Raw genomic sequence first — 27,941 nt, 5'->3', positions numbered from 1 at the left:
TTGAAGTGTTATGTAATATGACCAGTATATATCCTTTGTTATTGTTTAGTTGCTAAGTACTGTCTGACTCTTTTGCAACCCCATGGGCTCTATAGGAGCCCACAAGGCTCCTATGTCCATGGAATTCTTCAGGCAAGAATTCTGGAGTGAGTTGCCATTTTCTTCCCCAAGAGATCTTCCCGACCCAGGGATCATACCAGGGTCTCCCTCATTCCAGGCGGAGTCTTTACTGTCTGAGCCACCAGGGAAGCTCCCATACCCTTTGTTAAATTTTCAAAAATCCAGAACTAGACTTGGGTTCTGGAACATTTGGGCCCAAGGTTTCAAATAATGTACTGTGGATGTACTGTGAACGTGTGGTGTTAAACTCACTTGCTGAACAAGATAACTCCTCTCTGTTCAGACTGATAACTCTGCCTGCAAACTGACCTCTAATATTGAGAACCAGCTGTCCTCACATTGTAAAACCAAGATGATTAAAATTCTTTAAGATAGTTCTGTTCACAGTACCTACTGCAACAGTAAGATAAGGGACAATTCTCAAATACCAACTTTAAGAGTTCATTAATGCAAGACATCTTGCGCCACCCCCTCACCACCAAATATTGGAATGAGGCAGAGCAGTGAGCTTCCTGCTACTGCAAATCCCGATACCAGCAAGTAGGAAACATGAAGCTCTCACCATTCACAATCTCATGTCCAAAAAACATCTTCACTCCTGGGACACTGAGACCAGTCTCTACATTCTTCACTGTTATAGAAAACAATTCATTTGATTAATTAAAAAGTAATAGTCCCTAAAACTTTAAGAAAATATGATACCTCTCAAAATTGCCCAAATCTGAATTTTATAAAAATCACCAAATTCTCTTCCCCAAGGAATGAAGAGTCAAAGCTAAAATACAGCTAAATTATAAAGCTATAACCTTGAAACAAGTAGTATAAAGAACAGAGGGAACCCCAGAATGATCAAAGATACACTGAAAAGGCAGAAGTAATACACCAAATTTAAACTTCTGCCAAGAATATCCTAAGGCTTCTGGGGCTAAAGACTATCTATTTATTATATTTCTACTGATTTTCATTCCACCTAACTCCAGAAAAAAATTTAAGGCATCTGACTACTTCTAGAGTCCATACCCTTTTCATGCTACATGCCTGATCTATGAATTTTCAGAGACAACAGCCCAACCCCTGGCCCAATTACAGGCTCTTCGGTGAGTAGGTAGAGGATTTAGAAGTTTAGATGTCATGTTTACAACACAGTGTCATTTTTTCTAGATGGAAATGCTCACAGCATCTGTATATCTCCACATCTCTCAGCAACTGAAAACAGTGGAGTTTCACTCTCACTAGTCCATTGAATATATTCTTTGCTGTTATTGCTGTTCAGTCACTAAGTCATGTCTGACTCTTTGCAACCCCACTGATTGTAGCACACCACGCTTTCCTGTTCTTCACTATCTTCCAGAGTTTGCTCAAATTCATGTCCATTGAGTTGGTGATACTATTTAACCTTCTCATCCTCTGCTGCCCTCTTCTCCTTTTGTCTTCAACCTTCCTCAGCAGCAGGGTCTTTTCCAATGATTCAGCTCTTCAAATCAGGTGGCCAAAGTATAGGAGTTTCAGCTTCAGTATCAGTCCTTCCAATGAATATTCAGGGTTGATTTCCTTTAGGATTGACTGATTTGATCTCTGTGCAGTACAAACTCTGCAGACTCCCAAAAGGCTTCTCCAGCACAATTCGAAAGCATCAATTCTCTGATGCTTAGCCTTCTTTATGGTCCAACTCTCACATCTGTACATGACTACAGGAAAAACCATAGCTTTGACTATATGGACTGTCTAGGTTTGTCATAGCTTTCCTTCCAAGGAGCAAGTATTTCTTAATTTCATTGCTGCAGTCACCATCTGCAATGATTCTGGAGTCCAAGAAAACAAAATCTGTCACTGCTTCCACTTTTTCCCTATCTATTTGCCATGAAGCAATGGGACAGATGCCATGATCTTAAGTTTTTTGAATGCTGAGTTTTAAGCCAGCTTTCTCACTCTCCTCTTTCACCCTCATCAGGAGGTTCTTCAGTTACTATTCACTTTCTGCCATTAAAGTGGTATTATCTGTATATCTGAGGTTGTTGGTATTTCTCCTGGCAATCTTGATTCCAGCTTATAATTCATCCAGTCTGGGATTTTACATGATGTACTCTGCATATAAGTTAAATAGACAGTTACAATATACAGCCTTGTCATACTCCTTTCCCAAAGTTTAACCAGTCTGTTGTTCCATGTAAAGTTCTGACTGTTGTTTCTTGATCTGCATACAGGTCTCTCAAAAGACAGGTAATTGATGTCTGATATTGGTTGTCTGATATTTCCATCTCTAAGTGTTTTCCACAGTTTGTTGTGATCCGCACAGTCAAAGGCTTTATTATAGTCATTGAAGCAGATGTGTTTTTTTTTTTAGAATTCCTTTGCTTCCTCTATGATTCAACAAATGTTGGCAATTTGATCTCTTGTTCCTCTGCCTTTTCTAAACCCAGCCTGTACATGTGGAAGTTCTCAGTTCATGTACTGCTGAAGCCTAGCTTGAAGGATTTTGAGCATAACCTTACTAGATGCAAAATGAGCACAATTGTACGGTAGTTTGAACATCCTTTGGCACTGCCCTTCTTTGGGATTGGAATGAAATGACTTTTTCCTGTCCTGTGGTCACTGCTAAGTTTTCCAAACTTGCTGATATATTGAGTGCAGCACTTCAGCAGCAGCATCTTTTAGGATTTTAAATAGCTCAGCTGGAATATATCCTATGGTCAAAGATCACCAACTGCCTATTTGTAAAGTCCCCTGGAAGTTTACTATCTTATACTTGGCTCTCATGCATCCTTTGACAATACTGTTCTCTACTTTCTTGACTTACAAGACATTTTTAGTGTTTATTTCCTTTCCTACTAATTATCCAGAGTCATCATACTAAGCACCTAAGCTAGGCACCATGCTAATTAATTGCCTATGTTTAATTATCCAGTAACATAATGAGACAGGCATTTCATTATCTTCTTTATGGAGGAATCTGAGGCTCAGAAAGGTTGAATAACTTGCTCAAGGTCACACTACTAGTAAGAGAGTCAGGATTCAAACCCAGGCCTCAGTGATTTTAATATGCATCTTATAACCAGCATTTCAGCGTCTCCCTGATTTGCTCCTTCTGGTCTCCTCAGCTGCCTCTACCACCACTGCTTGCCACTTACACACTGACAGTCCCTAGGTTATGTTCTTCATCCTTCTATCTTCTCCTTGAGTGATCATATCCACTTCCTAGTCATCCTAATCCCTCATTTCTCCAATATGGATTATTTCTCTGAGGTCTACTCGAATTTTCAACTAATGGCAGACTTACTGCAAGATTTTTCAAACTGATCATTACCTTCTTGCAGTAACCAACAAACCTGTTCCTCTTCCCATTTCTATCAATAACAGTATTATATGTCAAATCTCAGTCATAAATGTAGGAGTCATTTTCCATTGCACTTTGACTATCTAATTGATTACTAAATTACTAATTCCCTCCATTCCTTGACAAGATTAAGCTCTGACTCCCATTACTTCCTCTTTACTGGGTACCTTGATTGCCTGAATAGTTCCCTGTCTATTCTCCTTGTCTCTTGTTTCTCCCTACTTCAAAGTTTCCTTCACACTGCTATCATAGTGATGTCACTCCCTGCTTTACCCAAATAGTACATAAAATAAGTAATTCAGTTCAGTTCATTCATTTAGTCATGTCCAACTCTTTGAAACCCCATGGACTGCAGCACACCAGGTTTCCCCGTCCATCATCAACTCCTGGAGCTTGCTCAAACTCATGTCCATTGAGTCACTGATGCCATCCAACCATCTCATCCTCTGTCATCCCCTTCTCCTCCTGCCTTCAATCTTTCCCAGAATCAGGGTCTTTCCCAAGGAGTCAGTTCTTTGCATCAGGTGGCCAAAGGACTGGAGTTTCAGCTTCAACATTAGTCCTTTCAATGAATATTCAGGACTGATTTCCTGAATCAATGTATCTCCTTGCAGTCCAAGGGACTCTCAAGAGTCCTCTCCAACACCACAGTACAAAAGCATCAATTCTTCAGCATTCAGCTTTCTTTATGGTCTAACTCTCACATCCATACATGACTAATGGAAAAACCATAGCTTTAAGTAAATAGGTATAAAGAAATACATTCAACTTCTTTAGGAATATTTTTTAAAACATGCCAAAATAAAATATCACTCTTTGCCTATAATACTAACAAACTCTGAGAAAAGATACACATTTGCATTTCTTAAAAACTCAAGGCTAGGTTATTTACTGAAATTCACTCACACATTACTAGTAGCAAAGTAAAAACATATAACCTTTTGAAAAACTATTTAGAAACATGCATCAGAAACATTTAAAATATCTGTAACTCTCACCCAGTATTTTCACTTCTAGGAACTATTCCTAAGACAATAATTATAAAATATAACAAATATCAAAATGTATTTTATAATTATAATTTACTATAACTCATAATTATAAAATATACAATTATATTTTAATTGTAACTTACTATAATTTATAATTATAAAATATTACAAATTTTTTAAGGTTTTTAAGCTTTTCATTTTAAAATGTTTAGCCATTAAACTGAAGTTTCAAATAATATAAGAAAATGTTACACTGTTAACTAAAAAAATGCATATATGATATACCCAATTTCTTATGTCAACTACATTAAGACTATATAATTAAACACTAGAGAGAAATATTCCAAAAATTTCATCAGAATTGAACACTGTTGAACGAGCATGTGGCATTTACTGACTATTATCTACTTAGGGCCATTTATTCAGGCTACCAATGTGCTCATTCTCCCCAGACAGCAGTGTCTATTAAATTTCCAAGACATCTCTTTAAGATGAGAAACAACCCCCTACCCTATCTTTCCTCTTCCTCCTGTGTTTACTCCACCAGCTACTACCATATCCCCTTGAGGTTTGAAGCCATATGGTGAAGATGGTACTATAGAAAGACAAAGAACAACTTTGGGGAGAGTCACAGTAGCTCTGGGATACGTGCCTTCTTTTACATGATTTGTTTAGGCCACTAGAAGTGAATCTGTTTCTAGCAGCTGAGCACAGTTCCTAACTGACACAGCATTAAACATTTCAGGCAAGTAATTTGAAAATCTATATGACTCCGATTTAAAAGATATTTCAGATTGTTTCTCTTTGCTTTCAGAAGTTCCAAATGTTATGACATATGGAGGTCCTTCTGATCTGCCCCATGCTTATTTCTCTCTCCAGCCTTATCTCTCACCACATCCTCACACTGAAATTTACTTAGATTGTCTTTTGGGGTTTTTTTGGCTGCACCATAAGGCATGAAGATTCTCAGTTCTTTGACCAGGGATAGAACCCCTGTCTTGGGCAGTGGAAGTGAGGAGTCTTCACCACTGGACCTCAGGCAAGTCCCATACTTAACATTTTCTGAATGCACCAAGTTTTCAGTTCTCTACTTTTATATATGCTGCTACTTCTTCCTAAAACAATGGTCCTCTCAAAGAGTGTTCTCCAGCACAGAATCAGCATCACCTGGAAACTTCTTGGAAACACAAATTCTTGAACTCCACTTAAGACCATAAGAATCAGAAACTCTTTGAGGGAGTGGGAGGCATCAATCTGTGTTTGAACAAGTCTTTCAAGTGATTCTGAAATATAGATGAAGTCTGAGAATCATTGGCTTAAAACAACCTTCCCCGCTTTTCCCAACCAGTTAACTCTTGTGAAGTTACATCTAATTCCAAATACAGTTCTGACATCAATTCCTCCTTTGAGAAGCCTTCCCCACTGTCTTAGATCTAAATTAGAAACTTTGTGTTTCCATAGAGTCCTGTGTCTCCTTCTATCAGAGGATATCACACTGCATTATATCTTTCTACTTATTTATCTGTCTCCTTCAGTTCAGTTCAGTTCAGTCGCTCAGTCATGTCTGACTCTTTGCGACCCCATGAATTGCAGCACGCCAGGCCTTCCTGTCCATCACCAACTCCTGGAGTTCACCCAAACTCATGTCCATCGAGTCAGTGATGCCACCCAGCCATCTCATCCTCTGTCGTCCCCTTCTCCTCCTGTCCCCCATCCCTCCCAGCATCAGGGTCTTTTCCAATGTGTCAACTCTTCATATGAGGTGGCCAAAGTATTGGAGTTTCAGCTTCAGCATCAGTCCTTCCAATGAACACCCAGGACTGATCTCCTTTAGGATGGACTGGTTGGATCTCCTTGCAGTCCAAGGGACTCTCAAGAGTCTTCTCCTACACCACAGTTCAAAAGCATCAATTCTTCGGCGCTCAGCTTTCTTCACAGTCCAACTCTCACATCCATACATGACCACTGGAAAAACCATAGACTTGACTAGATAGACCTTTGTTGGCAAAGTAATGTCTCTGATTTTTAATACGCTGTCTTGGTTGGTCGTAACTTTCCTTCCAAGGAGTAAGCGTCTTTTAATTTCATGGCTGCAATCACCATCTGCAGTGATTTTGGAGCCCCCAAAATAAAGTCTGACACTGTTTCCACTGTTTCTCCATCTATTTCCCATGAAGTTATGGGACCAGATGCCATGATCTTCGTTTTCTGAATGTTGAGCTTTAAGCCAACTTTTTCACTCAGGTCCTCTTTCACTTTTATCAAGAGGCTTTTTAGTTCCTCTTCACTTTCTGCCATAAGGGTAGTGTCATCTGCATATCTGAGGTTACTGATATTTCTCCTTACTAGTGTAAGTTTTTCAAGGACAGAGACCATATTATTCTTATCCATATCCCTGGTACCCAGCACTGTACCTGGGATATAAAACTCAATAAATGATTACCAAATGAATTAATATTGTAAAAGCCTGATATAGTCCCATCCTAGCCCACAAAAGTTTAACTAATAATATGGCTTAACAATAATACTAATCTCTCAAATGTCATTTACACCTTTCAATTGTGAACTTGAAACTTACTGTGCCAGGAAAACAACTACTCTAAGAAGTCAATATTCTAGCTGAATAAAAACTCTACATTGAGGCTTCAAGGTGAACACATGGAAGAGGCTAAAAGGGTGGCATGCTTAGAGACAGTAGAAACTCTGAGCCCGTTCCCACAAACCTTGCCCTATAAATCTCCTCCATCTGGCTGTTCCTGAATTATATCCTCCGTAAAGGAACTGGAATTGAAACTGGGAGGTGTAAAGGCTACACTGTGACCGTGAGGATAACAGGCGATCACTGAAGCGGCAGAGTAGGAGCACAAGATGCCTCATCTCTCCTGGAATCTTTCAGCCACTGCACTCTTCCTCAGCAGTCTACCTCCGGGCTTCTTTGTGCATGACAAAAATTAGACCCTTACCGTCTTTGGAATTCGTCTGTTGAAGCCAAAAGCAATTCTATCTAATACAGTTTTCATTTTTAATTTCAAGGTGCATATGGAGAGAAATTAAAAGATGTACCCAATTTTAAAAAAACCTATATACTGAAATTTTCCACTATCATGTCAATAGAAGTACAGAGGTGGACAAGCCAGCATACACAGTCATATTGCTCCATTAGGGAAAATAACATTCTAATCTTCCTCCCACCTCTCCCCTAAAATAGGATTAATGCCACTCTTCCAGTTGCTAAGAGAGCCCAGAATCATCACCCAAACACACTTATTAGTCTCCTAGAAGGCAGGAGATTATGAGAAATAAAATGAGACCTTTCTTCAGAACAACAATCTTGTCAGGGTCCACATGCTGCAGCACTCCTTCAAAAATGCCACAAACTAATGTGAGTCTCACTCTTCTCCACAAAATCTGGTTGAGGAAATGGTAGTCACTGCTGAGATCCATGCTATTTGATTCCAAGGGGAGTCTTCAAATAACCTTCTTTAATATCTAAACCCTTGAAAATAAAAGAGATCTATGATTTTTTAAATATTTTGGGAAAAATGAGGTTATTTTTCCTTTCATCATACTTGGGACAAGAAAAATAAAAATATTCGAGTAATTCTGCTTATCATTTAGAATTATAATGAGAAAAAGATCATTGCAAGTATCAACTCTAACTTATACATGGGAAACTGAAAACTATAAGACTTCAGGCAAAGAGGGTTTGATTTCTTTGTCTATAAAATGGCCTAATATCACCTATCCTTCCATAGCTAAATGGAGCAAGAAGAACATTTAGAGGCCTTTCAAAAGCATATACATACACCATTTTAACATCAGCCAAAAAACTAAAAGATCAAATGAAAAAAAAATGATATTGGCAAACACTTGACAACACATGTTGCAATGAATTGTTTACCCAGAAATGTCCAGGATCTAATCTCTTCTGGATATAACCTCTTCTAGATTAATAACACTTCCAGAGTTTCACACTGTTAACAACCAAAGAATAAGTGAGTTAGAATTATCACAATTTCTGCATTACCAATCCAGTTGCCGTGTCACTCTGAGGGCCATTCCACCCCACCTTAGCCACAGCTCAGGGACTGGGCTGCTGTGATGTCACCAACCAGTCACCAACCAGTCATGTGCAGCCTGACAGATTAAACCACCACACGCCACGCAACGGTTTTCTAAAATTCAACTGTTTTTGTAAAAATGATGTATGCTCATTATAAAAAGGATAACAATGCAGAAATGCACAAAAACTCTATCTTGCAGAAATAACTGTCATTCACAGTAGATACTCTTATATTCCTTAGTGTAATACTGTAATTTAAAAGATGAATTCTTTTTTAAAAAAAGATCTTTTAGAACAATCCTGTTATTTGGATGTCTTTGTATTTTGAACCTCAGCTAAGTGTTCCTCCACAGTGGTTTAAATTTAAAAGTGGCTTGCCTTCACCACACTTGGAATAGTCAACTAGTGAATTTTGCAACTTAGTTTAACTACAAAAGATTGACCAAATAACTAAGGCCCAATTCATCCAGGAAGAAGGTGAGAAGTTACATAGTGTTTTTAACCAGATAAATAACTTACACTTTAATATTTTAAGGTCTAGCAAGTGTTTTCACAACTGTTGTTTGTTGCCCACAACAACTGCCTGATTTACATATGTAGAAACTGAGGCTTAAATTAAGATTTAAGACACCTGCCCAAGGTTACACAGCTAGAAAGTAGTGGAACCTGAACTAAAACCAGGCCTCTAGGGGAGATGAGTGCAGCACCGAGTGTTATGCTTCCAGAGGGAACACAGAACAAAGTCACCAGAGTGCCTGGAAAAATCATTCTTCCTTGTTCCAGTCAATTCAACAAGCAAAAGGGGAATTTTTACAGAAATAAAAGAGAATATAAAAATGGAAAAACCAGCCCTTACTAGAGATAAAAATTAACTTACATTTTTAAAAGATACATAAGAAATAAGCTTGTGAAATGCTTGGGGAAAAAAGGAAATTTAAGAAATGTTAAAGTAAATCAGAAAAACATTAACACAAAGCAAAGATAGCTCTACTGCGGACGACTGCAAAAGGTAAGATTCAAGATTAGTAAGGAGCAAGGTTAGGATCCAGAGATGGGCTTCACGGCATACTCAGAAAACGGACACTCAAGTTGCTGACAACACAGATTTTTCTACCGTACTTATTTATACTCTTAAGATAAAAAGAAGCTCCTGTGGCCGAGATGGGCATATCCAACATGTCACCCTTTGCTGATGAAGGCAGACATCATTAAGTCAGAGGAGAGCAAGTCAATCATGAAAATAACTCAGTGTAACTAGAACCTCCGTAACCTAAGTTGACTACCAGCCCTCTAAGACAGTCTTCTAGGGCTTAGGTACTAAGTGAGATCTGTCAGAATTTGGTTCTTCTGTAAGTGAAACCAGTTTTGTATAAAATAACAGGGGTGGCGAAGGGGTGTAAAGGCATTGAAGCCACAGCAAATGAACTGGTTCTCCTGAGAAGGTGTACTAATTCGATAGGTGGCTTTAAACGTTTTCAAGAAAACAAACAAAAATATGCCATGAGAACAAAATGCAAATTTCCTCATTTTTAAGGCAAAATAAGAAACTTAAACGGCGGCCATACGTTAAAATCTGTACTCCGCCGTTAGGTTGTTTTTTTTTTTTTTTCTCCAACGGAAATTTGTGCCTGTTTCAGCCAAACGGTGAATTCCTAGAGCTTCAATCTTGAACTGAAAAGAGAAGGACTTCTTCTAAGGAAGAAATCTCGGAACGTTCCAAACCCTCGATAGCAGTTACCAGAGGGCAATCCCGAAATCCACTAGAGAAAGTACGCAGCTAGGGTGCTGACACGCTGGAGCCGACGCCTACCGGCTGTTTCCCGAGGAGCCAATCGGCGCGCGGTCCCGAGACTGGCTCGCGAGCTCCCCCTGCGGCTTGGAGGAGAGAGAGCCTCCAGGAAAAAATGCAGAGGTGCAATGCAACTCCCAGCATGCAGTTCCCAGGAGACACACCCTAGCGTTCAACCGAGCCACGTTTTGCCGCTCTGTTTTTTGTTTCTCTTCGCAATCCATACTAACTGTAGGGTGGGATTTCTAGGGTTAGAGTTCTGTGAGAAACAGGTTGGCTACACTGACTGCCACAGGTCAGTGTGTTGTAAAACAGTGGGTCAATGGCGTTGCCCTTTTAGTTGCGGGCGCTAGGCACAGTGTGGCATTGCCCCTTTAAGACCGGTGGCATCATGGTTCCGGGGGCGTGGTCTGTTTTTAGTTAGACCCGGCCCGGCGCTGGGCTAATTCATTCGGGGCTGGAGCTAGGAACGTCGACGTAGGCTCCAGCGCTGAGCGCAGCTTCACTCCCAATTGGCTGGGCCTCCGGCCTGCCTATCGCCGCGCACCACCCCTGGGTTCCCTTCCCAGTCCGCAGTAGAAATACTGCCTTCTCCCTTCTTTGACCCCGGCCCTTCCTCCCCTTCGTCCCTCCCTCTTACCGCCTCTGTCGCTTCAGGCGCCCCTGCTCCCAGCGGAGCTCCCGGCTTGGTGATGGGGTCCCGGGCCTCCACGTTACTGCGGGACGAAGAGCTCGAGGAGATCAAGAAGGAAACTGGCTGTGAGTTCGGGTAGGGGTTGGGAACGCGGCCGGGCGCCTCTGGCTGGCCTCACGACCGAGGGTGACTGTCGCTGAGATCTGGAGCTGGGGTGCTGAGAGTTTGGGGGTTCCTAGGCATCCTCCAGCGCTGGAGCTTCGGGGATGATGGAGGACCTGTTCTTACAGCTAAGGCTACCCGCGGTAGGACTCTGGCTCTTGTGCGGCTCCCCTTCTCATCAAAGACAGGGGTCGCGATCACCCGTAAATCACTGATCCCGCTCTTTTCTCCTTCCCCTGCTCTTGAAAGTCCCCGAACTCTTTTCCTTTGTCTTTCCTCGTACCAAACTTAAATTCAGGAACTCTGGATAGGTCTTGTAGAAAACATTGTCTTCTTTCCTGTGACGTTTCTAGACAAGGACTTAAAACCACTGACAACTGTGGGAAATCAGACAAATTCTTGCCGCAACTGGAAAAATAAATCTAGAAAGTGAGATCGTGTAGTAAGGTTTTTGAAGACGTGACCTGGTGATGGAACACCGTAAAGAGTCAGGAGTCTGAGAGTATGAGACTTCTTTCATTCTGAGCTTGTGGAGAAAAAGTGCAGATGTTGTGACTATCAGTTTTTTATTTACACCGAGGATGCTAGCTGTCCTAATTTCAGATATATTGATTTCTACTATGCTGGTGTATTTCATGCAGTCGCCATGGAAATTGGATGTGCTCCAAAAATCTCAGTGAATTTGTAGAGGAACTGATTTTTGTGGTCTAATCTCTTCCTCTGAATCTGAAAGAGGCAACAGGGTTTTGTGAATTCAGAAGCCCTGTAAAACACCATGGTACATTTGTGTAGCCCTTGATAATGGATACAATATTTCTCAGTAATCCATTATGACTCTTGTATTTTACATGAGTTATGTAAGCATCTGGGCTCTGAGTCTTCATAATTTCTGTTTTTGATAATGAGATGGCCACAAAGTAACTCAGTGATTCATTTGCAGAAAATATTGAATGCTGGGGGAACCTCAGAATCACTCAGGCAAGGGTGGCCTGAGACCAATTAAATAAATACTTTCTGATAGCCCATGCTTTCTGATAGCCCAGCTTTCTAGAATCTTCAAGTTGGAAGGGATGTTATTTAGCCTCATCCCTTGTCATATTGGTTTACTGTTTTCAGCATCTCCTAACTTAGTCATTAAGCTTCTCTATAAAGATTTTAAGGAGCTCACCACCTACCAATGAGTCCTTTTTATGATTTTGAATGAAGACAAGAAAGTAGGTAGATGTTTATAATGTGCAGTACTTGTTTAGCCACTTGACCTTGTGGTCATTTTATTACTTACTCTGATTCCAAGAGTAGAAACATAGATGGTTTGGATTCAGCAAGCATTTTATTACATCTTGTGGCTATGACCTCTGGCCACACTTGTAAACATAAGAACTACTTTAGGTCTAAGGTGACACCAGAATTAAAGCATTCTTTCTTAAAATAAAGAGTCACATAATGAGGGAGTATAAACCAGAGTGCTGGTGGGAAAAAGCTGTTTTTCCCTCAAGAGGAAGGGAGCAGTAATCCCATTCTTGTTTTATTATGTTTCACCAAATGAAAGTGGCCTTGATTGCCTTGGGACTCTAGGTTTTTTCACTGTGTGACTGTGAGAATGGAGTACTCCTGCAGAGCTATTTTCCTAGTTGCCGAAAAGAGAATCCAGCCTGAGGGAGAGTCTCAGCCGCACCAGGACAAATGTACATATTGAGCCAGAAAGTGTAATGAAACAAGTACTTATTGAATTTTTGCAGCATCTATACTCAGTACGGGGAGAAGGAAATGGCAACCCACTCCAGTTTTCTTGCCTTGAGAATCCTGTGGACAGAGGAGCTTGGAGGGCTGCTGTCCATAGGGTTGCACAGAGTCGGACACAACTGAAGCAACTTAGCATGCATGCATGCATTGGAGAAGGAAATTGCAACCCACTCCAGTATTCTTGCCTGGAGATTCCCAGGGACAGAGGAGCCTGATGGGCTGCCATCTATGGGGTCGCACAGAGTCGGACACGACTGAAGCAACTTAGCAGCAGCAGCATTCTCAGTACAATACTGGGTATTTAAAATAGGTAGTGACAAAAGATGCCCACAAGAGTTAGGATTAGCATCAAACATGCTGCTGCTGCTAAGTCACTTCAGTCATGTCCCACTCTGTGTGACCCCATAGACATCAGTCCACCAGGCTCTCCTGCCCCTGGGATTCTCCAGGCAAGAACACTGGAGTGGGTTGCCATTTCCTTCTCCAGTGCATGAAAGGGAAAAGTGAAAGTGAAGTCGCTGAGTCGTGTCCGACTCTTAGCGACCCCATGGACTGCAGCCTACCAGGCTCCTCCATCCATGGGATTTTCCAGGCAAGAGTACTGGAGTGGGGTGCCAAGCATCAAACATAAGATACCTGAAATTATGTAGCATCCCTTCCAGAACTCAGGGAACAGTCATTGTGAACTGGCCTTGAGGAGGAATTGGGCCATGATATATGCATCAATTGATTAGATTTGGATAAATTAAGCTAAAGCATTTTGAGTGGCTTCCAGGCATCTCCCCTGACCTGCTACGCTGTCATTCTGCTGTGGGAGTTGAGCTGTCAGTTTCTCCAGTTAGTGCCCATCAGCAGAATTGATTTTTAAAGCAATAGTTTTAGCATGATGCAAAAGGTTTAGAAGAATAAAAACAGCAAACACCTGAGGGTGGTGTAGAGTGATGAAATTAGCCCTGTTTTCCTCTGCTTCTTGTTCTATAAAGAGTTTGGGGAACTGTCATTCCGAAACACTTCAAGTTAAGAACAAGTACAAGACATTTCACTACTCCCTTTGCCAGAAGAAAACGTACCATAAATAAGTAAAATTGACTGTATATGCAGTATGAAAGCTTTGTTATTTGTAAGTCTAAATTGGTTAGAATTCATGTATGACTAGTTTATCCGGTATTTGAAATGTAATCTCTTAAGTGTTTAGAAAAGTACTTCTAAGTAAGAATTCCTTGTACACCTTTAGTTTCATCATCTGTAAATGAAAATAAAAATAGTACAACTTTTTGAATTCCTAGTGAGGATTAAATGAGAAAAATTATGTAAACTATGTAGAATAGTGTCTGGGTATGTAATAAGCACCAGGTGTTAGCTATTTTCATTTTGATCTATAGATAACAATCATCTTATCGTGAAAACACCATTAGCATATGCTAGTTATAGAAACCACGTCTAGTATATAACTGGAGAGGTGACAGTATTTTGCACTTTTTCTGTTTTCCGGAGACATTGGACTAGGAATCACGTTTTCCCAACTTGAAGAAATAAAACTTTGGAAGGAATAGAAATCCTGATATATCCAAGAGTTTAAAAAAAAATACTGTCTAAAGACACGAGTTGGCATAAAACATTTGCTATATTGTCTTAGTTGTGTTATGTTCTTTCACACTTCAGCATTTCCATAAGTTAAAATCATTTGAGTAAAAGCTGTCAGTAGGGGAAAGGTCAGAGTGTCTTGGGAGTTTCTGAAACCTCCACCCTTAGTTCACTTAACTATATGGCAATAACCTGGGTGTGAATGACTTAAAACCTTTACAACAGAAAATAGCCACATAATCCTTGAGGAACAATTCACACCAGCTGAGTAGTGATAAATTCCAATTGATTTATTTTTAGTCTCTGTCTTCTGGTATGTGTCACGTGATATGGCAAAGGTGCTGAACAGGTTTGGGAAGTAAGTTCTACAGGCCAGTGAAGTTCTGTTTGTTTGAAAGGGTGTAGTGATGATGGCATTAGTGTGGATTTCTCTGTAATTGTAACAAAGAGCACAAGCCTGGCAAAGGCAACTGCTTGAGAATAATTTCCTGAGCTAGAATGTAAGTGGAAGTTCAACTGAAGGCTGTTCCTGCCTCATGACACAGGACACATTCATGGCCCTCAGCTGCCTTGCCATGGTGCCTGAGGGTTCTGCCACTGCAGAAGACCCTGCTGTCTCCAGCTCCTACTGAAAGAGCATTGCACATATTACTAACATCTTCAGCTGATTTTGGATTAAGTGATTTGCAAAACTCTGTACCTCCCCCACCCTACCCCCCACCTTTTTATGATGAAAAATTTCAAACATACAGAAAAGTTAAAATAGTATAATGAACATCCATATAATTCAACATTTTAATTCAACGGTTGTTAACATTTTGCTATATTTGTCTATTTGTATATGTGTGTGTGTGTGTGTGTATATATATATATATTCTTTTTGATGAACCATTTTAAAGTTGCAGATAGCCAAACTTTTCACCCCTTAAGCTTTAAGCATATATTCCTGAGGACAGGGATTTGTTTCCTGCATAACCACAATACTATTATCACACCTAAGAAAGTTTGACTCTGGCTAGGAAGACTGAGGAATTCGGGTGCTGGGGAGACTTTTCATTATGTACACTTTTTGTACTATTTTTACCATGTGGATAGATTGTTTTCTCAAACTAAAAAAAACAACCTAGTATAAAAAGAAATACAAGTTGAATGTGATCATTGTTTAAGAAAAGTAACCTGAAGTATAATACTGTAAGTATTAAAAACTGACCCCATGGGCTAAATATTATGAAGTTTTTAAAAAGCACTCCAAAGCAATATAGAAAAATTATGAATTAATAAATGAAAAATAAGCTATTATAACTATGTAAAGTGCACAAGTGACATATTAGGTAATATATGAAGACATGAAAACAGTGGCATTGATATTGTAAACAAATTTTGTCTTTTCAAAAAGTCTTTTGAGAAAGTTAGTCATTCTTGAACCAACTTATTTTGTGAAAACTAAAAAACTAGTTCTAGAGCAACATTTGAGGCCTGAGGCCATAGCCTGTTCAGGTTCCTGAAGAAGACAGTTGTGGCTGGCAGAATCAAGAGAAAGGTGGAGACTAATTAGTACAGCAGTAAAATTGTACCTGCAGGCTCACAGTATAAGGATAATGATGATAATAGCTAACCTGGCATGCTTACCAGGTGCCAGACCTTGGCCAAGCACTTTTCTCTCCTGGACTGAGTTAGTTCACTGCACAACCCCATTCACTCAGCCCTCATTCGTGAGCTGTGGTGCCATGTTTGGAATCAGACTGTCAGCCTGACTCTCAGAGGAGTGTTTACTGAGCTGCGCACACCTGCCTATCGGGCAGAAAGGTCCCCACCGGCTTCCTCAGTGTCTGGGCTCCTGCTGGCTCTGCCCTGGCAGGGGTGGTTCTGCCTCTTCTTCTGCTCCCTGCTCTCCTTGAGAGCTAGTACAGAACAGAGCCCAGGCTGGCTTGAAACCTGAGGCTGAAGAATTTACTGCTTGGCCCGGGGTGTCCTCTCATACTAGCTTTGGGCCACTCACTTCCTGTTTCTCCTGCGTGTGCCTGTGTTAATTTTGTCCCATTGTTCCCAAAACTGCGAGTGGGTTTTTGTTGCATGAGCTGGGGGAGGAGGACAACTATCAGAACTCCCTGAGCCACCCCTTTACCCCTGAAGGTACAGCCTAGGACAAAGTCCACACTTGTCACACCCTTTTTGGCTGTTGTCTTTTCTCCTTTGATAACTATTTTTTTCCCTCCTATCTCCAGTCTACCTCGAGATTAAACTATTTCCCAGGAATTCCTTTTTTGCATTTTCAGTTTCATTGTCTACCTGTGGTTAGTCCCTCATTTTAATTGTCAGCTTGTACCTGAGTTAGTGCAAAATGAGGAACAAAGTAACTTCCTTGTAGATGTCATCTGAAGATAGCACAACCGTTTTACAGATTGCCTAATCTTCTTTCTTGGAACCCATTCCTTTACTGGGAACTCAGTGGAGCTCATGCAGTTGCAGAGAAAGAGGCTGACCCAAGGCTGTAGTGATTTTTTACCCAAAGATCAGCCCTGAGGGAAAAGATAAAAGTCACTGATGCTTGAGGAAAAGTAAACTAGATTTTAAAAATACTGTCTGTTTCACATGCCCTAGTCCTTAATTCAGCACATGTTACCTACCCAACTGCACAAGTCTGAAACACCAAACTGATTAATAGGGATGTGTTTTTGATCAAAGCTGGAATTTTCATAGCTTCTAAGTCAGGGTACTGAAAGGTGAAAGTTTCACACTTTCCTTTTAAACTAAATTTAGCTTTGTTTTGTTAAATCTTAACCAACTGACATTTAACACAGAGTCTTAATTAACCCTAGACTTCACTCTTGAGAGTCAATTTTGTTTACTCTTGATTTATTTTCTAACTCCTTTCATTCTTTCTGTTTTGACACACTAGAGGTGAGTTAGTTGAGACATCGCACCACTTTACTGACTTTGAAGCATTTAACGGTGAGCTGGGACCAGAAAGGCAGCTGGTTTCCAAAGGGCCACTCACATTCAGGTTGAATTTGACCAGAGGACAACTTCTCTAACTGCAACTAATTCTGTGTTCTTCAGTTTCTCACAGTCAGATCACGCGCCTCTACAGCCGGTTCACCAGCCTGGACAAAGGAGAGAATGGGACTCTCAGGTAGGCATTTCCTTTCTTTATTTCCTGCTAGTGGCTGAATAGCTGCTTTTATCCAGAGTGCTTACATCTGGCAGGCAGAGAGCAGGGACCATTTCTTCACGCATCTTTAAGTGTTATTGATCCACAAGGGACTTAAACAGAACAATGGATTTACATTTATCACTAGGTGCTCGCTGCTTTACCCCCTGCTCCCCTTAGTTTGATTGGCCATTACTCGGACACAACTGAGCGACTGATCTGATCTGATCTGATCTGGTCCTGGAAATGTACCTTCGGGAATTTCAGCTCTCTCTGCTTGGATTTTCCCACAGCCCTTCCCCAAACATGGTAGCTTTTCAGGAGACTGATCATAGCAAGCCAAGGTGGTCTAAGTTGCTTTGTCCTCTTTTCTCTAATTTCTCAACTCAACCCAATCCCTAGGGTACATCAGTTTATATGTATTAATGTTAGATAAGGTGGTCAGTATATTTATCTAGAGCAGTGTTTCTCAACTAAGGGCTATTTTCCTGAGTGGCCAAATACCTGGAGACATTTTGGATTGTCACAGCTGGGGAATGCTACTGATGTCTAGCGGGTCAAGGCCAGGAATGTGGCTGACCATCCTACAATGCACAGGACAATCCTTCCTAAATGTCAGTAGTGCCAACGTTGAGAAACTGGTCTAGAGTAAGTATATGACTTCAGATTTACTGTGAAGCTCTATCATTTTATATTTGAAAATGTCTTGTCATAGTCAAATGAAATATCTCCTGAGCACCACCTCCCAACCTAATTCTTAAGTAACACCTAACTCTTGTTACTGTTGTTTCTCAGCTTTGATTGACTGGTAGAACAAAGCTGTTTGCCTTTCTGGTGGATGGCAAGAAATAATGTAGGCTTCTAGCACAGGTGTGGGGTTAGCATAAAAGGGGAAAGAATATAGTTGCTAAGCCTTTGTGTATAATCCTCAGGCAGAACAGCTTAGAAATCTATAGGGCTGTGTTTGTTTAGAGCCATGTCTGGTTTCGCTGGAAGCTGGAGTTGACCAAGATCATGCTGTCCAGTCATTAAAGTCAACGACTATGGAGTACCTATCATATGCAAAGACCACACTTGTACTTTGTCTTTTTAATTTAATTTTACTTTTGAGGCAAAAGACACATTACATAAAATTTACCATTAAAAAGTGTGCTTTTTAGTGGCATTAAACACATTCACAACACAGTTTAATACGTTCACGTGTTACCACAGTCTAGTTCTAGAACATTTTCATCAGCTCAGATGGAAACCTCATGCTCATTGAGTAGTCACTTCCCATTCCTCTTTCTATGGACATTTCATACAAGTGGAATCATACAGTGTGTGGCCTTTTGTTCACTCGCTCTTTTGTTCACTAACTCTTTCATTTTACATGGTGTTTTCAAAGTTCTTTCATGGTGTGTATCAGTACTTCTTTCCTTTTTACGGCTGAGTAACATTCCCTTTTGGGCTTCTCTGGTGACTCAGTAGTAAAGAATCCAACTGCCAATGCAGGAAATTTGGATTTGATCCCTGGGTGGAGAAGATCCCCTAGAGAAGGAAATGACAAGCCCACTGCTATTCTTGCCTGGGAAATCCCATGGACAGAGGAGCCAGGTGGGTTACAGTCCATGAGATCACAAAAGAATTGGACAGGACTTAGCAACTAAACAGCAACAACAGTATTCCACTGTATGCATAGACTATATTTTGTTTGTTCATTCATCATTTGGTGGGGATTTGAGCTATTAACATCTTTTGCCTATTATGAACATTTTTGTGTGGACTTATGTTTTAAGGATATAAACTTAAGCATATGTACTTGAGCATATACCTAAGAGTAGAATTATGGGTCCTATGATAATTTTATGCTTAATTTATTGCAGACCCACCAAACTATTTTCCACAGCTCTGTACTATTTTACATTCCCACCAGCAATGAAACGCAAGTTCAAATTTCTCCTCATCAGCACTTTTTTTTAATTTATTTTTTAAATTGAAGGATATTTGCTTTATAGAATTTTGTGGTTTTCTGTCATACATCAATAAGAATCAGCCATAGGTACACCCATGTCCCCTCCCTCCCCAACCTCCTTCCCATCTCCCTCCCCACCCCACCCTTCTAGATTGTCACAGAGCTTCTGTTTGAGTTCCCTTAGTCATACAGCAAGTTCCCATTGTCTATCTATTTTACATATGGTAGTGTAAGTTTCGATGTTACTCTCTCCATGCATCTCACCCTCTTCTCCCCTCTCCCCGTGTCTATAAGTCTATTCTCTATGTCTCTTTCTCCATTACTGCCCTGAAAATAAATTCATTGGTACCACCTTTCTAGATTCCATATATATGTGTTAGTATAAGATATTTATATTTCTCTTCCTGACTTACTTCACTCTGTAAAATAGGCTCTATGTTTGTCCACCTCATTAGAACTGACTCAAATGTGTTCCTTTTTATGGCTGAGTAATATCCCATTGTATATACATACCACAGCTTCTTTATCCATTCTTCTGTTGATGGACATCTAAGTTGCTTCCATGTTCTAGCTATTGTAAATAGTGCTGCAATGAACATCGGGGTACATGTGGTTTTTCAATTTTGGTTTCCTCAGGTCATATGCCTAGGAGTGGGATTGCTGGGTCGTATGGTGGTTTTATTCCTAGCTTTTTAAGGAATCTCCATACCATCTTTCATAGTGGCTGTATCAATTTACATTCCCACCAGCAATGCAAGAGGGTCCCCTTTTCTCCACACCCTGTCCAGCATTTATTGTTTGTAGACTTTGCTCATTAGCACTTATTGTCTCTCTTTTAATTTTAATAGATGTGAGTGGTAGACCATTTTGGTTTTGATTGCACTTCCCTAGTGGCTAATGATGTTGAGCATCTTTGTGCTGCTTGACCATTTGTATGTCTTCTTTGGGGAAATGCATATTCAAGTCCTTTGCCTGTTTTTCAATTGGAGTTTGTCTTTTTTGTTGTTAAGAGTTCTTTTTATATCTGAGATACCAGACACGATCTGCAGATATTTTTTCTTATTCTCTGAATTGTCTTTTCACTCTCTTTCTAGTGTTTTTTGAAACACATAGCTTTAAGCTTTGAAGTCCAGCTTACCTAACTTCTTTTGGTGTGCATGCTTTTCATGTTGATTCTGTGAAACCATTGCCAAGTCCATGGTCATGAAGATTGCCCCTATGTTTTCTTCTAAAGAGTTTTATAATTTTAGCTTTTATATTTAGGTCTTTGATTCATTCTTCATCACACCATGCGGATTGTGAAATCTGAGTTCCCCTACCAGGATTTGGACCTGGGCCCTGGCAGTGAAAGGGCCAAGTCTTAACCACTGGACCACCAAGGAATTCCCTCATTTTTGACTTTCTTATGTGTATATACACACAGAATTTTTTGGTATATTTATACAAAATGGAAAAAAAGAAAGAGGGCGGGGTGGAAGGGGGGCTTCCCTGGCAGTCCTGTGGTTAAGACTCCTTGCTTCCACTGCAGGGGATGTAGGTTCAGTCCCTGGTGGTCGAACTAGATCACACACGCTGTGCAGTGTGGCAAAAAAAAAAAAACAACAACACAAGACACAATAACAAAGCAGTGTTGTGTGTGTAGCAATAGAAAGAAATATAAGAGTCAAACTTTATTTTTTGACCTGTGGATATCTAGCTGTTCCAGCAACATTTGCTGAAGAGACTATATATATTTGTACTTGAAAAATCAGATTAGAATATCTATATTTCCGTAAGCCCAAATACTTGAATAATTTACTAGAGTTTGGGATTATGTCTTTCTCATAAATTAAGATTTAACCATTAAGTGAAGATATAGAATTCACATTAGTTTTGTGTCCTTTTCTTTTTTCTAGAAAGTAGGTATTTATAAATGTGTATATTTTAATCACTTTCATGGTTTGCTGGGAAAAAAATGGAACATCTTTTGTAAAAGGAGCTGTTTTTCCTCAGAAAAGGTAAAACTTTTCACGTGTCAGCTAGTGTTACCTGCTCCTTAAAATGTAGGCAATATTTGCTCAGCCCCTAAAATGTAATTTCACACTCTCTGAAAAGCCAGTGAACTGACTCACTCATTTGATGCCTATCTATTAAATACCTGTAATGCAGTAGACACTGTTTCTCTTCTGGTTTCTACAAATTCTTGGTAGAGGAAAAGCTGGTAGGAAGTGATGGGGTAATTTTTTATTTCGTGGTTACCTAGATCTAGCTGACTTTTTTGTATTCAGCTTTACAAAGTGCTTGGTCTAAATTCTGTGCTTTGATCTCTGTCATGGATGTGGATCAAAATGTGAGGAAAACCCCAAGCCACCATGAGTGCAAGAGAAAATTACCCTGTTGTACTACATGGTAGACAACTGGCATGTTTCAGTCAACCCTTGAACAAGGCAGAGTTAGAGATGGTGGCCCTCTGCACAGTCAAATCTGAGAATAACTTGTAGTCTGCCCTTCGTGTACGCAGTTCCACATCCACAGAGGCATCCAATGACGGACCTGTAATACTATGATACTTACTATTGAAAAAATCCGCACAGAGATGGAACCATGTTCAAGGGGCAACTAAGTGTGTAAATCATTTTGTTGTACCCGCCCATTGTCAGGAATTTCACACTGGCTGTGCCTCCTGACAATGGCCATCTCAGCCTCTGGCCATCTTGTTAGATTGTCTTCCCCTTTCTCTCATTCTAGCCTTAGAGAATACCTGGTAAACTCAAAATTCTTTTTTTTTTTTTCCAGATTCTTTTATGGTAATAGAGTGATGTAGCTGCCTCCTTTACTGCCTTTAGTGCCAGACTCAGCTCACGTTCTGTCTTGACCTTTCAATAACCCATCAGGGTACTCAGCTGAATACAAGTTACCTCCAGTCTTTTGTTACCTGTAACAGGTCCCACTTTCCTAAGAAAGTTATTAGGAGAAATTTTTTTCTTCCATATTTTCTTCACTTTCTTCTCCCAAGATGCTCTATGTCTGGGGCTTGAAGCCAAATTCTCCAGAGTGAGAGACTATAGTGTACTGTCCAAGACATTCTGTACTCCTTTTTTAAAAGTGTCAGTCTGTGGGAACATGAAGCAGAAACTATGGAAGGCTTTGGTTAGAAATGGAGCTTCAGCAAAGTGCTTTCAAAGGTTCAACTCCAAAGTATGTTTTATAAAATACTACATCCATGGCCTACCCATAGGTATTAAGTTAAAATGATTGGTAATCTTCAGATTGATATTTCATATACTGTAACTTCACAAATCTTACTTTCTTCAGGTGTCATTATTTTGAGTGAAATATTTCTCTCTCTGCCATTGAAATTGGTCTTTGAAAAGGCAACTGGGTCTTACAAGGTGCCCTGAAATGGTCCTTTGTAGGTCAGGTCAAGCTGAGAGCCTGGTCATTATCTGAATACAAAGAAGGCTTCTTTTGTTTAAATATCCTTGAAAAAGTGGAAGTGACCTTTGAAAAGGCAACTGGATCCATAAGATGCCCTGAAATGGTCCTTTGTAGGACAGATCAAGGTGAGAGCCTGGCCATTTTCTGAATACAAAGAAGATATCTTTTGTTTAAATATCCTTGGTACTGATCTAATCTGTGGGGTTAGATGTCAGGATAATGACTACCCTTTGGGTTGGGGAGCAGATAGACACAAAGGGAGCATGAAGGAAGGAAGGACAATATCTGGGTCCTGATTGTGATTGAATCCTTGATTTGGGTGCTGGTTATAATCTGCACTGGTGAAACGTCATCATACTGAATGCTTGTGATTTGTACTCTTCCCTATATGTATGTTATACCTCTTTAAAAGTTTACTTTAAAAATATCCTGTGCATTGAGCAAGTTTAACATTGGATCTTCGTCATATATTTTCTTTGATGTAATACCATGATGAAAAATATTCCTGGGTATTAAGTCATGCAGGTTAAATTGACTCTAGGGAGAAGTACAGACCAGTTAAACTCTGCAAGGAAGTTATTACTGAAACTACTAGCTGGCCGTGTTGTTATATATCACTTTTAAAAAGATTACCTGTAATTTTTAAGAGATTGTGTCCTAAGTGGTAGCCATTTATCTGCTTAAAAACTGAGTGCCTTTGAGATTCATTTTCTTGTTTGACTTTATCCAGAGGATAGATGATTTCAGTATCCTGGATAAGCTCTTGCTTTGTACAGAGTGCTCTCAGTCATTCCATAATGGAGTTTCACAGATGAGAACCATGATGCCAATCTAATTCTCATTTTTTTATTACAGTAGGTAATCTTTTTTTTTTTACTCTCTTGAAAGCTTCAAATATATTTTCCTGATGTTCTGAAATTTCACAAAATTATATCTTTTTGTGGGTTATTTTTCATTATTCATTGCTTGGTATCAGGTGAACTTTCTCAATCTAAAAATACCCCTTTGAATGGAAAGTTTTCTTCTGTTATTTATTTCCTCCCCCTCTTCTTTCTTATTGATTTTTATGCCTTTATTAGTTGGCTATTGGACCATCATGACTCAGTTTTCTCATGTTTTCTGACTGGTTTTTTTCCTTTGCTTTCTGGAGGATATCCTCAAATTTATGTTATAGACCTTTTGATGAACTTGGCTACAATCACATTTTTAATTTCCAAGAAACTTTCTTGTTCTCTGACCTCTGCTCTATCATAGTAGCTTATATTTGTTTTATAGTTGCCAAAACTTATCAAATGTCTATTGGGTTACTTATTAGAATATTTCAAACTCTCTTTTGTTCCCTGAATTATCATTACATCTATTCATCTTGGGGCTTCCCAGGTACTCAGTGGTAAAGAATCTGCCTGCCAATGCAGGAGACGCATGTTCAATCCTGGGATGGGGAGGATCCCCTGGAGGAGGAAATGGCAACCCACTCCAGTATTCTTGCCTAGAAAATCTCATAGACAGAGGAGCCTGGCAGGCTACAGTCCATGGAGTTGCAAAGAGTCAAACACAACTGAGCATACACACACGCTTTTCATCTTGATCTTACTCTTTTATGTTATTGATTTTTCCAAAATGCTGGTGAGCCTTAATTGTCCATTCCTATTTATGAAAAAGCCTGGATGGGGTAATGTAGAAAATGGGCATAGGTTTGTTTGTGGTTGGTTTCTCACAGGGCTTTCCCTGGATGGAAGGACTGACAACAAGCCGTCTATACTCTGAGCAGGACCAGTAAGTTGGTAGACCTTTCTTTAGGGCGTGTGGTTAGGGAGCAAGGGGACAGATTTGCAGTTCTCTTCCCCCAGTGAAAGGACTGTGGTCCTGGGGAGCCAGCCTCCCATACTTGGCCAAAACCCTGCCCAGGTGGCTCTTCCAGTTTCTTTCCGTAGCAGCTCCCCATTTTTATCCTGGGGACAAATGGTTTTATGTTCCTGGGATGGGTGCTGGCAGCAGTGGGCAGCTGGCCCATTCTTTAAAAGTTCTGGTAATTAATTTCCCTGAATGCTGTTAATACTTCCCTCGCCTGGCAATTCTGAGTGTGGTGCCTTGCTGAGGCTGCAGGGCAGAATGGCTATCAACTCTTCTACTTTGACTTATCACTACATTTGTGTCTGTTTTCTAACTTCCAGAATTTGTCAGAATTCCTTGTCTACTAACATATTTCCTCCCACCCTGATTGTTTATGTCATGGCTGTATTCCCATGTGTAAAATTTTACTGACATTTCAGAGGGGTTTAGAGAATGAGAGGAGGTAAACGTGTGTGTGATCACTTTCTCAACCAAAAGTCAGATGCAGCTTTGCAAATAAGTGACTGGCCCTAGAATACTAAAATAAGTAGCAAAGACTAGATTTAGAACTTTGGCACTTTATATGAAAAATTCTATTATAAAACAGAAAACCAAGATCGTTTTATCAAGAACAGTCAACAATAATAAACTGTATATTGTTTAATAGTTTATAAACTGTTTCTTAATACTCTTATTTTTGTATTGATATTTTCAACAGTATTCCCCTTGATCTTAGAGACGTCATTGTATATACAATCTAAATTCTAAGAGTAGAGTTAAAAAATGTCAAAAGACAGGGTTTAGAACTTTACTGATGTTGGAAATCCACGACTAGATTCCTCATGGAGACTGACAGAGTTAGGCTAGATTGTGAACTCACCACTTGACACTAGACCTGGTATTTTAAACTGTCTTTTTGCAACTAAAATTACTTAAGCTTGTTAGACAATTACTTAAGCTTGCCGTCTATGGGGTCTCACAGAGTCGGACATGACTGAAGCGACTTAGCAGCAGCAGCAGCAGTTAGACATTAAACTGAGGTATGTGGCCTTGCAATTCACATTAGCCTTAATCTTCTTTTAAAAGGAAGTAGTTATTGTTTCTTAACCACTGTCAAACAAGAGGAGCTTACATTGTGTTGATAGTGTGGACTTTGTATTACAGAACATATTATGTAATAAGAGCTTAGTACATGTTTGTTGAATTATATAATCACGACCTCCATAATTTTCTTTAATAATTTTAAGCAACCCAGTTATCTTATGAATGTCTTCTTCTAGTTCATTTATTGATGTAAAAATTATTACTTTGAATGATGGAAGATTAGAATCCAGAGTTATTATACCAGAGCTTTGCGCTTAGTCCCCTAGGTCATTTCTTACCTTTGTCGCCACCAGATGTGGTGTTGTTTAATTACTTAATTAAGCACCCTGTAAATGTTAAACCACAAGAGGATCAGAGAGAGCGAGCTGAAGGCACCTGGGTAAAATATGAACATTTTGTTAGCATCTTGTACAGAGAATGTAGAGGAATGTTTTATCTCTTCTGTTAGTAAATGTCTTGAAAGCAGGAGTCATCTTTTTGAGTTTAGATCCTTTTTACCCGCTTCTTATCTGGAAATAATTGCAAACCTACAGAAAAGTTACAAAAATAATGCCAAGAACTTCCTATAACCAGTACCCAGATTTACCACTTGTTAACACTTTGCCACATACTTTAGTGTGTATTCCCTATAACTAGGAGATTCTCATAGCAAAATCAAGAAATTTAGCATTTTCTATGCATTGTATAAAATTCTGTGTTCTATATGGCCCATATTCCACATTGATCTATTGACTCAGTAATGTCCTTCACAAGTTGTTTTTTTTTCCCCTAGTCTAGGATCATGCATTGAGTTCTGTTGTATTTCTCTTTAGTCAGTTCTCTTTGATCTCAAACAAGCCTCTGCCTTTCTCTGTCCTTCATGACATTGATATTTTATAGATATATTGTCTCTGTTGTAGATAGCTTTATATTTCTGGCATAGGATATCAACCCAGGAATTTTTTTTTTTTTTTTTTTTAAGAAAATTGTTCCTAAACATTTTTGGGGAGAGCACCTTTCTTTCAAAAAGTTTATTTAATATGGGAAAGAAGTGTAGGCTTTTTAGGAAAAACAGCATATGTTGTGAGTTACAGCTGTTATTTAGTCCCAGACTTAGTTTTAAATTGCAGTTCTTCTACTTTTTACCTTTGTAGCACTGGACAGGTTACTTTGTGTCACTGACTCACAACTTCCTCAGCTTTGAAAGGGTACAGATAAAGTGTTGACATGAAAAAATGAGATAAAGTGTATTGACAGAGTAGCACATGATGTGTATAGGGTGAATGGAAATTAACAATACTCACTTTAACAGACTTTAAGTTGTAGAGGATGACTGCTCTTGCCATGTTCAAGGGTTAAATACTTCTCTAGCTCTAGTCTGTAGAAGGCACTGGAGAAAAGTCCAATCAGAGCAAGGAAGCATGGAATCAGTTATCACATTTTGTTCTGTACTGAGAACGCTTTACCGTCTGAGCCACCAGGGAAGTCCAAGACGTAAATATCATCTAAGAATTCCTTGCATTTCTTAAGTGCTGTATATCTTCTTACCAAGGGTACGGAGGCCCCTCTGAATTTTTCCTCCCATGTTCCAGCTCTTTGGTGTTTGATACTTTGCAGTTGCTGTTCATTCTACAAACTTAATAACTAAGTGCAAAATGGTCATGTTCAAAGAATCATTTACAAGGACAGCTTAGTATTTGCTCGTTACTGACATAACCTGTGTGCTGAATTCATTGGAATGTGACATAGTCAAATCTGGCTTCTTCCACTCTTGAGCTGGTGCAAGAAACACTTGGCAGCTATTAAAGTGCTATTCTTTGCAGTTATTTGGTATAATTTGCCACAGAAGTAAATTCCAGGAGGTAATATTCTTGCTCGGTTGTACTCTTGCATGACAGAAGGAGTTCATGCAAGGGCCAATGGTCTCTAACCCAAGGTGATTCTATTGGCAGCCGGGAAGACTTTCAGCGGATTCCAGAACTTGCCATCAACCCATTGGGGGACCGGATCATCAACGCCTTCTTTCCAGAGGGGTGAGTCCTTGCAGGTGCTGGACTTCCTTTTGGAGGCTAATCTGGAGTA

General features: G+C 39.8%; 2 protein-coding genes across 14 annotated transcripts in view; one reads left to right on the top strand and one right to left on the bottom strand.

The window, feature by feature from the left end:
• EXD1 (exonuclease 3'-5' domain containing 1) overlaps positions 1-10,430 on the bottom strand; it is a 75,509-nt gene extending 65,079 nt beyond the window's left edge. For 10 of the 13 annotated variants that reach the window (XM_086321834.1, XM_086321835.1, XM_086321829.1 and 7 more), the window contains exons 1-4: positions 10,075-10,343; positions 8,348-8,420; positions 7,758-7,942; positions 683-751 (exon numbers count right to left, since the gene is read on the bottom strand). In XM_086321834.1, coding sequence (XP_086177960.1) covers positions 683-751; positions 7,758-7,890 — 202 coding nt within the window. In that variant the 5' untranslated portion in view covers positions 7,891-7,942; positions 8,348-8,420; positions 10,075-10,343. Of the gene's footprint in view, positions 1-682; positions 752-7,757; positions 7,943-8,347; positions 8,421-10,074 lie in introns of all 13 variants that reach the window. The other 3 variants (XM_086321836.1, XM_086321831.1, XM_086321827.1) reach the window with 1 other exon arrangement.
• Positions 10,431-10,747: 317 nt separating this feature from the next.
• Positions 10,748-27,941, top strand: part of CHP1 (calcineurin like EF-hand protein 1) — a 35,755-nt gene continuing 18,561 nt past the window's right edge. The window contains exons 1-3 of the mRNA XM_086321849.1: positions 10,748-11,057; positions 17,482-17,554; positions 27,812-27,892. Of these exons, the coding sequence (XP_086177975.1) occupies positions 10,991-11,057; positions 17,482-17,554; positions 27,812-27,892 (221 nt within the window). The 5' untranslated portion in view covers positions 10,748-10,990. The remainder of the gene's footprint in view (positions 11,058-17,481; positions 17,555-27,811; positions 27,893-27,941) is intronic.

This window comes from Bos grunniens, chromosome 10 (assembly GCF_055505025.1).
Source record: "Bos grunniens cultivar Pamir isolate PY7600 chromosome 10, Bosgru_T2T1.0, whole genome shotgun sequence".
Taxonomy (NCBI): Eukaryota; Metazoa; Chordata; class Mammalia; order Artiodactyla; family Bovidae; genus Bos; species Bos grunniens.
Note: the sequence above shows the minus strand (reverse complement) of the source record. Positions and strands in the feature narration are given on the sequence as shown.